This window comes from Tenrec ecaudatus, chromosome 10 (genome assembly GCF_050624435.1).
Source record: "Tenrec ecaudatus isolate mTenEca1 chromosome 10, mTenEca1.hap1, whole genome shotgun sequence".
Classification (NCBI taxonomy): Eukaryota; Metazoa; Chordata; class Mammalia; order Afrosoricida; family Tenrecidae; genus Tenrec; species Tenrec ecaudatus.
Window position 1 is genome coordinate 143418888 of NC_134539.1, and position 14389 is coordinate 143433276.

The 14389-nt window shown below is 52.6% G+C and overlaps 1 protein-coding gene across 1 annotated transcript in view; it reads right to left on the reverse strand.

Moving 5' to 3' along the window:
• Nucleotides 1–1432: 1432 nt before the first annotated feature.
• Nucleotides 1433–14389, reverse strand: part of TEX2 (testis expressed 2) — a 110731-nt gene continuing 97774 nt past the window's right edge. Inside the window, exons 9-12 of the mRNA XM_075562078.1 lie at nucleotides 9944–10069; nucleotides 7851–8060; nucleotides 5884–6004; nucleotides 1433–2798 (exon numbers count right to left, since the gene is read on the reverse strand). Coding sequence (XP_075418193.1) covers nucleotides 2676–2798; nucleotides 5884–6004; nucleotides 7851–8060; nucleotides 9944–10069 — 580 coding nt within the window. The 3' untranslated portion in view covers nucleotides 1433–2675. The remainder of the gene's footprint in view (nucleotides 2799–5883; nucleotides 6005–7850; nucleotides 8061–9943; nucleotides 10070–14389) is intronic.

Genomic DNA, 14389 nt, shown 5'->3' on the forward strand with positions numbered 1-14389 from the left:
CGGCCCGGAGCGACTGTCGCGGGGGAGTGGGTGGGAGAACTAATAGGCCCTGCTGCTTGTGCCAAGGCGTCGCCCGCCGCTGGGCATGGAGGCTGCGCAGTAACCTTCGGGGGCCCCGCTGGGGGCCGGGGCTTGGGCCTTGAGGTACCTGGCGGGAACTGGCTTTCATCTTCAGTTTCGGATTACACGCAGGACTAACGGCTTATTTGAGTATTAGAACAAAAATCTAACTGCCCGGTCTGCCTACTTTAAAATTGGGCTGAGCTTTTAGCCCGTTTTGGGGTTTTTTTTGTGGGTAGGGCACGCTGTTCGGGTCGGGTCTGAACTAGGCAGCCCCTGTTTGCACTGAGCTGAAGCAGGGCCGAGCCCTGCACGTGCTCCCTGCACATCCCCAAGGTCAGCAGCAGACGCCAGATAACCAGTGAAACCAGCTGTTATTGGTTCAAAGAAAGCCACAATTCTCCGGGTTTCCAGACCCCACATGCTAATTGCCCTACATTCCTCACCACCCCTTTATAGCCCCCTCTGCTGCTCGACTTCCCTGTTGGCCTAGGTCACCGCGAGCTCCCCCCACCTAATAAAGCTATTTCTGCTCCCCCTTGTCCTGCCCCTCCTGGTGTCCAAGGTGGGGGGTGAGGCTCACTTACTAGTTAATGTGCTAGTTTGCTCACTGGGGAAGCATGCCAGTTGAAACTGACCAGCTGCTAACCACCTGATGGCAGTGGGTTATATTTGGGATCGCCAGCATCAAGGCCAGCGATGCATGCCTGCCACCCATGTGGACACTGAGGGAGAATGAAGCCTCTGAACCCCAGTGGGTTCACTGCTATCCCCAGGGGAGGGTGTGGTACATGCTACAACTGTGGGCTACAGGTGTGGTATGATTGTCCCCCCACCTTCCATGAGGGCGACAGTTCTGGAAGTTGCAGGGTTTTAACGCTGCAGAAAGGCCTGGTGGAACCAGGTGACAGTGGCCCAGGCCACAGTAGGAAGGAACAGGGCAGTGTGCTCCATTCGGATCCCTGCCTGGGGTCGCCTGGAGGTGGGGGGGACAACACCTGACAGCAAATAGCATTTGACTGTACCCTGTATTCCCTCTCCCTAGGCAGGATCCAATCCAGGAAATAACAGATGCTTAACTAGTACTTGATGAGATTTATTTTGTGAAACAATGCAAGCGGTGATAAGTCCCCACATACTATTGGATTAAGTGCAATAGGGTACAGTCAGGTCATCTCTACACAGTAGTGCATCTAGTCCTTTGCCCTTTAGTTATTGCACAAAGAAAGGAAGACCAGTCAACAAGACATGCGGACTCCAGACAGGTTAACCAAGTTTCACAATGAGAACAGTACACAGGCTGGAATGGTAAAGTAATTTAAGTTGAAATGTTTTTAATGGTGCAATTAAAATAATCCAGTAAGGTCTCAAATATATTTTATCAATATATTAATTTCTTTAAATTCATGTTCAGGCAAGGTGCTGTTTTTTTTAAAAACCACTATTAGCTTTGTCCACAGATGGAAATGATCAAAGTTACTCAAGGTAATTTTGATGTCAAATGCAGCTTCAAAAAAAAAAGTTAATTACTCGCCCCACAAAGCAAATTACACCATCAGAGGGAGCTCCCCAACATGTAAACTAAACATTCTGACACAAATGCACAAAAAATAAACTTGGCAACATGAAGGAAAGGTCACATTAAGTTCTGAGATATGTAGTGTTTGGATGTTGGGCAGTTTTCCGTTTTGGCCACTGGAAAAGGGAACTAACTGCCGGGTTAGGGAACAGCGGTTAGCTTCCTCTAACATGTGGGGCAGACAGTGCGTGCCAGGTGGGAAGACTGCGTTCTTGCCCCACAGTGGAGAGGGACAACTGGTGGTGTGCAGTGTCTGACAGTTCATGTGTGCTCATGTCTGAGGAGAACACGCAGGGTTAACTACAACCCAGGCAGGTGTCTGTACCTCACAGGTATAGGCTTGGGATGGTTTGATCTCATGGCTTTGCCTAATGTTGACATTAGTCTCCCGCCCCCACCCCAGCTGATTGTGTGTGTGTGTGTGTGTGTGTGTGTGTACTATGGCTACTTGCTTCCAAAATGCACAATATGGAAAAGAGGAAGTTGCTATGCACATCTCTTCACCATCGATGAAATGGCTCGCGAGACCCCACGCCCACCCTGCGAGTGCTTCCCCACAGCTCGGGGCTGGAGGATGGCAGGTGGTCGCTCAGAGAAACTAGTCCTGTGGTGCCCTGGCTGCCTGAGGTAAAGCTTTGGAGGAGTGAAGGCAAGGGGAAGCCTCCCAGGGGACAGTGTTGCTCTTAATGTGCTCTTTTACTGCCTCCCCACACCCCCACTGCCTCCCTCCCCAAACTGGTAGACTTGAGAAAGCCCCCACGTGAGTGAGTCACTTGTAACTTCCGTGATGTTCAGCCTCAGACTCCTTTGCTTAAGTCAAAGCTCTGCAGCAGGCAGTCCAGACACCGGTCCCTGGCTGCGTGGAATGACACCTCCCAGTGGGATGGGCACCGACAGGCAGAGGGCAGAAGCAGTCTGTCTGGAGACAGCAGCTGTGGCACTGGTGAAGGCCAGGGCTTCGGCACAGCTGACAGCCATGAGCCCCCACACCGGGGACCCAGCTCTCCTAATACTGGGAGGAATGGTCGCTCGCCGGTCACAGCTGCTCCGCCGCCTCCCCCGCCGGGTCCTTGAGGAGGCAGGCAGTGGATCGAGGGTCCATGGCCGAGTGCATTATGGGCATATAGATGTCGTCCATGTTTGGCATGACAAAAACTTTCTGCAGAAAGAGAAAGATCAGCCAGGGCAGAACGTTTTCTCAGGATGTTGCTCATGGCGCTAGTGCTAATTTTAGGCTGTAGTAAGAATTTGAAATGCACATGAAACAATTCTAGATATTCCAAATAAATTCCCCTGGTTTTTAAGTTTAGGAGGAGGAGCTACAGAATCACCGTGTCAGTGTGGGAGCACAAGCAACACCCATGGGAGCAGCAGTCAAGAGGCTGCACAAGACTCACGGTGCACAGCAGCAAAGTGTCATTCTGAAGGCAAAGTAAGCCTGACCCCAGCCATGGGATTTCCAATCACCTCGGGTGCATGTCAAGACTAAGCAATGACAAAGACTGAAGAAAAATGGATGCTTTTAATGATGATATTGGCAGAGAATGTGAAGTATACCATGGGCTTCCAGAGAAGTGAACATATCTATATTGGAAGAAGTACAGCCAGAATGCTGCTTAGAAGGACGGCAGGCACTTTGTCTTATGTACTTTGGACATGTTATCCAGAAGGTCAAGTCCCTAGAGAAGGATTATGCTCGGTAAAGTGAAGGGTCATCGGAAAATCAGGCCTTTGGTGACATGCTACATGGACTCCCCAGAAGAACTGAAGAAACCGCTTGGGGAAAAGGGCAGAGAATAACCCGCATCCTGCTCGGAGAAGCCAGCGCACAGAGAGACTGTAGGGCCAGTTCCACCACCACACAGGTCCCTTCACTGAGCCATAGCACTATGGGGGACAACACTGGAGACCCAGTGCATAGAGAGACTGTAGGGCCAGTTCCACCACCACACAGGTCCCTTCACTGAGCCATAGCGCTATGGGGGACAACACTGGAGACCCATTGCGGGAAATGCCCAGTCTGACCCCACCCCCCAACCAGGGCGAAACAGGAAGGGAGTGCAACTGAGCAGCAAATCTATGAAGTCCCTGAGGAATCCCAAAAATAGACTTAAGAAGCAGGGCTCGGCACCTCAACAGACTCCATCAGAAAACATTCCTAAAGGCCAACAAAAAGACCTGGAACTATTCATAGGCTACTTGAAATTTCATGTCTATATAAGATAGGCAGGATAAACAATCCCTAGGAAAAACAATGGGACCGATTACGGGTGGTGGGGGTGAGAGAAAGGAGGTGCGGGAAAGGAAGGTGGGAACCAACAATCGCAGGGACAATGGAACAAGTGATCTAAAATCGATGGCGAGGGCGGTATAGAATGTCTGGTGGATTATGATCAAATGCAATGTAGCCGAGTTGAATTACTGAAAGCCGAATGAAGGTCGAACATGACAGTGGGACAAGAGGAGAGTAAAAGGAAATAGAAGAAAACTAGGAGGCAAAGGACATTCATAGATGTCTAAACACAGGAATATACATATTTACGTATGTAAATCTATGTAATGATAGGGAAATAGATCTATGTATCTTTAATTATATGTTAAGTATTAAGGTAAGCAGACAGACATTGGGCCTCTACTCAAGCACTCCCTCGCCAGGGTGATGAACAACAGAAACATGGGTGGAGGGAGACAGTGGATGGTGTAGGATATGAAAATAATTATAATTTAACAATGGTTCATGAGGGCAGGAGGGAGGGAAATAAAAAGAAGAGCTGACACCAAGGGGTCAAGTAGAAGGAAAACATTTTGAGAAGGATGATGGCAAGACATATACAAGTGTGCTTGACACAATGGATGCATGGATTGTGATAAGAGCTGTACGCACCCCCAATGAAAAGATTTAAATTGAAGAAAAGAAATTGAGAGAGAATTGGGTGGGTGGTCCAATGCCAGGCAGTGTTTGTTTTGCACACAGGGTCACTGTGAGCTGGAACAGACTCAGGGGCACTTCACAACCCCAACGAGGCAGAAGCAGATTCAACAACACCGAGGGAACTGGCTCCTCACAGGACCACCAAGTCACGGTGTCCTGAACACAGGGGCATCTCTCCTCTGAACGCCTACCAGCACAAAGGGTAAGCTACTCTTCTGTTTCCCTTTTTGTCCAAACCAGAAGCACACACAGCTATCTGAAGGAAACCCAGCGACAGGCCAACATTCGAAGGGCCTTCAGGGATGGGCAGTCCTGGTGCTCAGCTGCTGGGATGACAAACTGACTTCAAACACGTGACTGGGCAGTGCCTCCAGTCTTCATGTTGCTGCAGTCATCCTCAGAAGCACTAGGCAGTCAGCTCCTGGTCCCGGACACCCACCCACCCACATTGCCAGGGCAGGATGGAGGGAGTTGACACGGGCACGGGCACGGGTTGCCTTCCTCACTAGGTTCAAAGTGCTTATCCATGTGGAAGTAATTCACTTCTCAGGAATGGATTCTAAACTATTGCTTCACCTCCAGCTTTTAAATAATAAGAAACACCCCCCCACGCCCCCTGCCACCAAGGGAATAACCACGAAGCCTAGCACCACAAAAATAATGTGGATCTTCTTCAAAAGGTCAATTTCATTATAAATTGTTTGCTGAGTCATAAAAAGAGCTCCTTGAAAGACAAGGGTGCCTCTGATGTCTGGTCTAACTCGATGGAACCAGGCGGGGCACAGGAACTTAAGATGCAGTTTTCCCATGGATTGTTTGGAAGCGCCCTCATTTCAATATTGCTGTTTCCTGCGTGCACACACAGTGAAACGGGCTGAGAGAGTGAGCTACAGTGCCTGGGGAGAAGGGGCAGGCTGATTCACCCTGGCGATCCCAGGGTAGGAGGTATTCTCGCTTATGGAAGAAACCAAAGGAGTAACTTCCCTGAGCATAGTTTGGCTCCTCCACGCTTAACAATCCAGCCCCCAAGTCCAAGGAGAGCCTACTCGGAGAGAAGGTTTGCTTTTCTACAAAAGGTCTTATTGGAGAACACGTACAACATCCATCATCTTGCTCTTTGGATTCCCTCTGGAGGGCCCCCACAGAGTCCTGGAGATGGGGTGCAGGCCTCTGGCGGACCCTACGTGCTCCGCTCCAGGTGGAAGGTCCACTGGACTTGCCAAAGAAGAAGCTGACTCAAAACATTTAAGTCAGAACCTGTCCACCGGCAGCTTTCTACTCGGGGAAACCCCAGACGAGACAAAAGCCTGACCTGAAACTCTTGCTCCAGTTTCTTCTCAATCCAGTCCGTCACATGAACTAACGTCACCTCTCTCTCTCCAAGTTTTGGCCGAGCTTTTAGCTCCACATACGGTGGCTTCCGGAACCCGTACCTTTTTGAAGACAACAAAGAATAAGCACCATCAGCAGCAAAGAAAGGAAGAATCCAAGGGCCCACACCTGACGCGCCTCAGTCGGGAAGCAGTATTATCCCTGAGACACTCCTGTGTTCTCAGCGAGCTCCTCCACAACCGCTCCGGCAGGACTCCCTGTGCCCCTGCCTGGGCCTCAGGGCAGGAGTGGGCCTGAGAGCTGAGAAAGCCAGGAAGCACTACTAGAAAAGTCCATGGTCCATTCACAGTTTCGTGTCTTCATCCTTCCTAAAATGGCAACGTCCCTCCCCCCGTTGCTCGTAAGAGGAGAGTCTGCGTAGAAAAGGAGCCCCGTGGCACACTGGTCACGTGTCCGGCTGCCAATGAAAAGGTCGGCAGTTCAGACCCACCAGCCACTTGGCAAGAGAGGGACCTGGCAGGCTGCTTCTGCCCAGGAAACCCTCGAGGCCCATTCCACTCCGCCTTTCAGGGGAACAAAGAGCAGGACTCCACTTGGTGGCAACGGGTTTGGCTCGGTTGGTTTTGTATATAAAGCAGGAAAAGAGAAAGACGAGACAAGAGCAGAGAGAAGGGGCTGGCTCCATGTCCACTCCACAAGAACATATCAGTGGACCATGTTCCAGAGCCTGCCGTTCACGGCCTGCTTTGCACGGCTTTCCCAACGGCACAGGCTGGCACTCTTCATGAGCCTTCCGATGCAGGACGGGGTGCCCGTTATTGACCCCAACCCTTCAACCTGTCACAACCACTGTCTGAGAGCATCATAGAGCTGTCAAAAGGCAGTGCACGTTTCTAAGCCCTCAACGTGGGTACTTGTCCCTTTCGGTGGCTCGGGGCACACGCTCAGCCCGCTGTCCCAGAGGGCCTTCGTGTGCTCCAGCTTTCAGAGGCTTAGAAGTACAGGAGGAAGCCAGGTGGGGCCAACCTGCCTACTTAACAAACAGCCTGTACAGCAGGGCATTGGTGGTGGCTATTCGTGGGTGGCAGGATTCTGTTTGTCCTTCTGGGTTTTTACTGCTGTTTTCTTGTGGATGTAGTCAGTTTTCTGGTTTGTTTTGTTTTCTTGAATAAAAATATGCTTTAAAACAAAACCTGAAAAGGGAGTTTTCATTGAGAAACCGCCTTTGATCATCAAATGGTGGGCTGAGTGGAAACCTTCACCTGATGATTTCTACAAACTCTGGGTTTCGCCGAGTGCAGCTGACGGCAGGCACTGTATGCACCCGGGCCCAGACCTCCAAAGCACTTTTCCACCCAACAACCCAGCAAGGGCGGATTTCTGTGGTCCCTGACCTTGGCTTAGTTTGGAGGGCGACTGGGTCTATCTGTGAATAACTGGTTCAGTTGGTGACAGCTCCCAACTAGACTGCCTGCCAAAATGCCGTGCTCTTGCTCCTCCACAGGGAGGCCTTCTTCCAGGAAGCCTTCCCTGAGCCTGATGTGTGATCCCACCTGCGGATACAGGGAGCTGTGCAGCTGACCAGGTGATGCAGTCACCACCAGACCCGGGGTAGAACCAGGGCCCTGCCGGGGCAGCTGTTGGTGCTGGTGGAGGAGCTGCCTTGCGAGAGGAGGAGGGCAGAAGCAGCTCACCTCATCTCAACCTCAGGCACCGACCCGAACGGTTCCCAACGTGTTACGGTGAGTCTTTAAACGTGAACCAGCCATTCGTGGAAGGAAGAACCATGTTCATCGCTAACATTATGGTTTGTGAAAAGGCTGGACAGTGCATCTGCTGCCCAGGAGAAGGTGCTTTGAATCATCTCCAGGCTAAGCAGGCAGGGACTGCTATATCGTCACACACAAGGGGGGGTTCACCTGCCACCCCAGAGGGGCCCCTACGCACCAGATCCGGTCAGTCGGGGGTGGTGGGATGTTCACCGCCAAGGTACCCCTACATTCTTGCACTTCAACGGTCAGCAGCAGGGGCGTGTTGGAAACTTCTTCAATCTTCTTTTTGATGAACTCCGTTTCTGTGGCTTTTTGGAAATATTTTGACTTGGTAATCTTATCTACAAATCTCATAATCTTGCTTGTTCGATGACCTCCAACATACCTTGAAATGAGGAACAGAAGGATCAGTAGTAGAAATTTTGCACCTTTTCAAAGAGAAACAGTTTGGTTTTTCTTCTACTTCACTCTACACCAGAGTTGGTAAACTGCAGTCCGAACGGCCTCTTGGACTGGGCTAGTCTTTGCCACGGGGCTGTCAACCCTGGTCTCTACCCACTACGTCAACAGCACCCCTCAATCTTGATGAGCTGCGAGGGTGGTGGGGTGGTGGCACCGTCACCCCTAGTTGAGAACCACTGCCGTGGAGAAGGTCTGAATGTCAGAGCCTATTCATGGGTTAGACGACGCCCTCAGATTGACTGGCACCGAAAGCCTGCGGTAAAGGAAACTTAGCTGGCCATGCCACAATAAAGGGTTTGAACTAGACAACGATGGGGACCATCCAAAGCTGGGATGCCTGGACCAAGGTCACTGAGGTGCAGGTGAAGGTCAACCTGCGTTTCTAGGTTCTGGGACTCCTCTCTTGGCTCTGCAGCCTACTCGTAAGAGCCATGTTCAGTCTCGAACTCTCCCACACCCCCTCCCATGTGACCTCGTACTCTTTCCAGAGACAGTGTGTACAATCTGAGACTGTACTAGCCAAAAACTTCCCTATCCCTCATAAAAGGTACTTGGATTATAAAAAGTGCTTCTGCTGCGTGAATTCTTTGGGAATACCTTTCTACAACCCAAACAAGATGGCAAACAGAAGGGTTCTCACACACCCTCTTCTAAACCACTCACAGAACTGATCATAGACTCACTGTCCTAGTACAGCAAACACAAGACGTAAGCTGCCTGCCTGCCGTGTAGCTGATGCCATCCCCGCCCCACAACTGTGAGTGCAACAACTTTTCAAAGGACTCGGGGCTTCTAAAGAAAAATGCTGCATCAGGCTGACACACTAGCAGACCAGCCAGTAAGCTTCTGCATCAAATCACAGCTACCAAAAACCTGCCCTGAGAAGAGAAGACATTGGCTCCACCCACGGCCCCAGGGAGTCAGGCTTGTGCGCCCATAGGGAAAAGCACCCATTCTTCAGATAGCACCCCAATACCACACGCATGCCATCGAGTCAATGCTGACTCACGGGAACCCTAGAGGACAGGGTAGCGCTGCCCTGGTGGGTGCTCCTGAGAGCCTTTACAGGAGCGTAGCGCCTCCACTTTCTCCTGAGGAGCAGCTGGTGGTTTCAAACTGCCCATCTTGCAGATCACAGCCCAATATGCAATCACTGTGCCACCCGGGCTCCTTTGCAAGAGGCAAGCAGGTAGATTAAAAAAAAGCCTGAACTTTTCAAATGTCTACACTCTTCCCATCTTCCCTAAGACTTAAAAAGTTAATCGGCCGGCATTTTCTCACAAAAGTTCCTGAACCCCTCCAGCGTTTTTATAATTTAGTCTCTTGAACTCACTTGACATAATGACAAGACGCCGACAGAGCGGTGGTGCCAGCACTTTGGTCATTCCAGTCTCAGCCACAGGGATAGGGAACCACCCCCCAGTGAAGCTAAGTCACCAGGGAATCCTCCAAACACCCCCTGTCCCTCGGGAGCTGTGGGGACCACGAAGGGGAGTAATGCTCCCCACCGAGCACCAGGGGGAAGTGTTGAGCACCCGTGTTCTCAGGAAGACCCAGATGTGCGCAGGAGAACCTCGCCCTTTCTCCTACTGATTGACGCAAAGGGCTGGAGAAGGTCACTTTGCTGGGGACCTTCTCAAGGAAAGCTTCACAGTCTTTAGGATTTGGGCACTAGAATTGACCTAAGCTCTGGCAGCGGGCATTAATTGGAAACCCACTCATTCTGCGTGAGGGAGGGAGAAAAAGGCTCTCCTTCAACATGCCGCCACGGCCTCCTTGGCACCCTGGCCGCCCTGACCCACTCACCCTTCACCCCCTGGGAGCAGCTGCTTGTCTCCCCCACTGGGCTCTGGGGCGTCGTCTTCCTCGGAGGAGCCAGCGCTGGACGATTCCTCGTCGCTGTCGGCCAGACAGTATGCCCTGGGCCTGCAACTGAACACAGGGAGAGTCACCACCGTGCGAGAGGACACCCAGCCACGCAGATCAGAGCATAGAGCTACCGCGCCACCCTGCATCACCCCCACCCAGCCCACCAGGACGAGCCCAATCCAGGGGCTGGTCCTTGGATCGGCGTGGCTGCTCAGGAGACTCTTCAGGGACAAGTCCCTCACGAGGGCCTCGGGCCTGGAGGAGCTCGCTGTGGGCATGCGTCAGAAGGAAAGGCGGTAGGTGTGGTGTATGATGCAATCCACACAATGCAGGGGTGGGGCGAGTGGGAAGAATGGATGACTGCGATGGGGAGGTGACAGCTTGTGGGAGACATGATGGCCTCTTGGCCGGTGACAGGGATGTTCAGGCAAGTCCTTGACTCTGGCTGAGTTCAACAACCACGATGCCTTCCCAACTTACTCAGTTTTGACCCAAGACCCCTTCCTCGCTAAAAGGGCTCACTGTACGATACATCCGAGGGTCACAGACAAGGCCACCTTTCATAAGGTGCAAGTCCCTAGGGGCTTCTAGGGAGGAACTTCTGGAAAAGCCAACATTTGAAGACCGTCTTTTACTAATCAACAATAATAAAACACCTCATCGACAACAATGTCCCTGACTGCTCCTTCGGGGTTGGACCTTCAGTCTGCACTGGCAGGGGCTCCCTCTGGAGCAGCTTCAGCCACACACAAGGCAGTCCTGTGTCGTCCCTTCCCCGGAGACTTGACTGGGGTGAAATGAAGGAAGGACATGTCTGAACACTGGTAAGCAGCCAACGGTGGCTCAGGAGAGCTAGGCCTTACTTCCAATGTGGGCCAGGAGAAAAGTACTCAGATGGGCCAGCCCTGGCTCCCCACAGCTGCGAACCTCTGGCTTTCTCACACTGCCCTTGTGCCATCTGAAGCCTGTTGGGCAGTCATCCCCTGGTCAAGGGCGCCCAAGGGCAGCGTGAGTTAGAAGGCCAGGCAGACTCCAGGGGAATGCACTGGGAGTTGGGGCCGAAACAGGAGTCGGCTGTAAGAGGACCTCGTGAGCACCCTCCCCACAGACAGCAGATCCTCCTGGGCCGGCTCAGAAACCCTATCTAGAGCCCACTGGCCCAGCCAACAGGCGGCGGTGGCTCGTGTTAAAGGGACACTCCCTCGCAGCAGGGACAAAAGCGCCTTGTCCTGGGCCCTGCCGGGAAAACCACCGTGTTCCTCCTTCAGGGACACCTGTATCCCTTCTTGGTCACAAGGCCATTTCAGCGCGTTTCGTGGCCTAGATCTTTTATTTGAAATGCACATAAAACCCCAAAGATCAACTGCTGCAGAGCACACTCTAACTCCTGACAGCCCCCGGTGTGGGGGACAAGTGCGGGCGGCCCTGTCCTGCAGGCGCTCCATCGGAGGCCCCTCTGGGTGGGCTCTAACCACTCACCTTTGGGTGCACAGTCCAGCGCCTCCCCATCTGCACTGCGGCCCTCACTGCCACCATGCGGATTCCAAGTCAGTGCGACTCACAGGACAGGCCAACCTGCCCCGGGAGTTTCAGGGACGCTAACTGGTCCTTTCTCCCTCACAGCAGCTGGGGGTTTCAAACTGCGGACCTTGCAGTTAGCAGACCAACTGGTAAGCACCCAGGCCTTCTAAAATGTATGTGACAAAGACATAACCCCATTTGGATTGGGGGGATCAGGAAAAAACTGGGACTTAAGTCCCCATCGACTACAGGGCCTAGCAATGCCAGGATGGAGCCTGCATGTCACCCAGCACAGGCTCCTCATCCATGGAAGGTGGCCTGCAAGACCAAGGACCGAGGGGAAGCCTGCCCTTGCCCACTGTCAGCCCCTGGACCTGCAGGGGGCATGGCCCTGCAGTAATGTACTCTGGTGCCCAAGGCTCTTGCGGGGCAGTGAGGTTAATCATTGAGACCATGGTGCACTGGGCCCGAGGACCCGAGGCTCCGATTTTGTCCAAATGGAACTGGGAGCTGTATCATGTAGCGCCCAAGGTGTATTAGGTGCGGCTGATTCTCCATTTCACAATTAAAGACACACCCTCAGGCTACCAGCAAGAACTTCAGAGAACACCAGACACACTGCACACCTTGCTACAGAGCCTAGCATTTCTTAAACACACCAGAGAGCGCCTACTCCGGGTATGCTGCCTCTGCTACCGACCTTTCTGGAAATGTGTCCAGAGACAAGACACATACGGGTGAATTGTTTCATCACTGATACGCTGTCTCTGGCCAAACATTTTATTTCTTGGCCTCAGAATCACTATCCATCTCTGACTGACTTCTATTAATCTCTCAAAGGCCAGTTCAAACAGCCAGAATGTATTTACGGCAGCTCAGGGTTTGTTTGTTTGTTTGTTTTCTTTTTTAAATGTCACAGACTCTGGAGGCTGTTCTCAAAAGACACCCCCAAAGGTTCCACGTCCAGCCCTGGATGTGTCTGGCTTAGGGGGCCATGCTCATGGGAGTAAATCCTCCCTTGTGCTTAAGAAAAATGTGTCCCAACCACCTGCACCATGGACGGGACGGGACCATGTGTCACTTGCAAACATTAGCACCCAGAAGGAACTTCCGGGACCTGGGGGGTAAGTAGAGACGGTGATCCAGCACGCAGCTCAGAGGCCACCAGGTGGCTCACGCTGTGGTGGCAGGACAACGCTGCCCTCCGCTGCTGGGCGCACGGCTGGCAGGCTGTTTCCCTACAGGCTCACCTTGGTCCTTGTCATGCCTGTGCCCACAGTGAAGACCGCTCGGCTCACTGCTCTGCATTCCGCTTTAGAAGCTTATTGCCCTCTTTATGCTGCCACAGTGGGTGACAAGGAAAGCAATGAGAAGAAAAGGGCTGGGGGGTTGCCCACCCAGCTACATGTCTGCACATTTCCAAGGGCGGAGCAACACCTCTCTCTACTGCCCCCTGTGGCCCTCAAAGAACAGCATGAACAAACTCCCTGCTCACAGGAGGGGCGGCATCTCCTCCGAGGGTCTCTATAGCACACTGTCTGCACCCTGGGAAAAGGGGACTGAAGAAAACGCTGAGGAGAGCAGAAGTGGGCACCCACAGGGCAGAAGGGAATGCCACTGTGGGCAACCTCTCAGACACACCGTGCTCCTTGGGGAGGTTGGAGTATGTTGGGGGGGGGGCGTGAAAGAGAGGTCAGTGCCAAAGGTCAGCTGCTTACTCTTAGGCTACAACATGTCCTGACTTCAGTGCTTCCCTCTGGTACTCAGCCTCGGGTGCTTCTGGGCTCTGTTTCATCAACCATGGGTGAGTGTCAGAGGTTCTTGATGCTCCTAGAAGCTACGGCCAATTGGAGAGCTAGAGGTCTCGGATGAAGAAGCAAACCCACTGCCATCGAGTCCATACTGACTCACAGCGACCCCACAGGGCAGGGTGGAACTGCCCCTGTGGGTTTCTGAGACTGGAACTGCTTCTCCTCTGTGCAGTGGCTGGTGGTTTCCAACGGCTAGTCTTGAGGTGAGCAGCCCAACGGGCACCCACCACACTGCCCGCGCTCCTCCTGATGGACAAAGAGCTCTCTGACACACAGAGAGGGCGGGGAGTCTATTTCCCCTGTCCTTATCTCTTAGACAAAGTGCTCGCGGACTGTATTCTTCTTTACTTTAAAAATTAAAGTCCAGCCAATCAGAAAATCACTAAACATTTAGTTTAATATCCGCCCCCCTCCCCTGGGTATTAGAGGAAATTTCTGCAAGAAAAAACTGCTCTAGGAAATAGAGTCACAATAGAATTTACTACGATCACCGCTGTCCAGCAGCGACTTCCCTCGGACCCTCCGGTCAGCCAGTCGATGAATGAAAGCTGTGCCAGAGCGCCTGCAAGCAACTCCTCAGAGGCAAAAGCCCCAAGGCCTGCTGTGTTGGGGACCCCTGAGGCCCACAACCCCCCTTTCCCATGGGAAGCTCCTGGCCCGATGCTCCAACTGATGCGTGTTCTGCCCTACTCCCATTCATGCAGGCCTCCTTTTCCAGAGGCTTTGTGACCGGGTCTGCCTACTGGGGCTCTTTTCCTGACTCTCTGAGGCTGAACCGGGGATGCTCAGCTGCGTGTGGGGACACCCAGGGACAAGAGACTGAGATCAAAGCCCCCCGCTGTCCAAACTGCCCGGGAAGTCTCTGCAATCCTCCCAGCTCGGGCTCACAGGCGGGCCATCATGTCTAGGAACACACTGGAAGGGCAAATGCCACGGTGGTGTCCCGTGGCACTCCCCGGGTATGAAATGCTATGTGGAGAATTGATAAATGCCACTCACCAGGAAACACAAATCCAGATTGCCGATCCAACCCCATTTTAACAAACAGCAC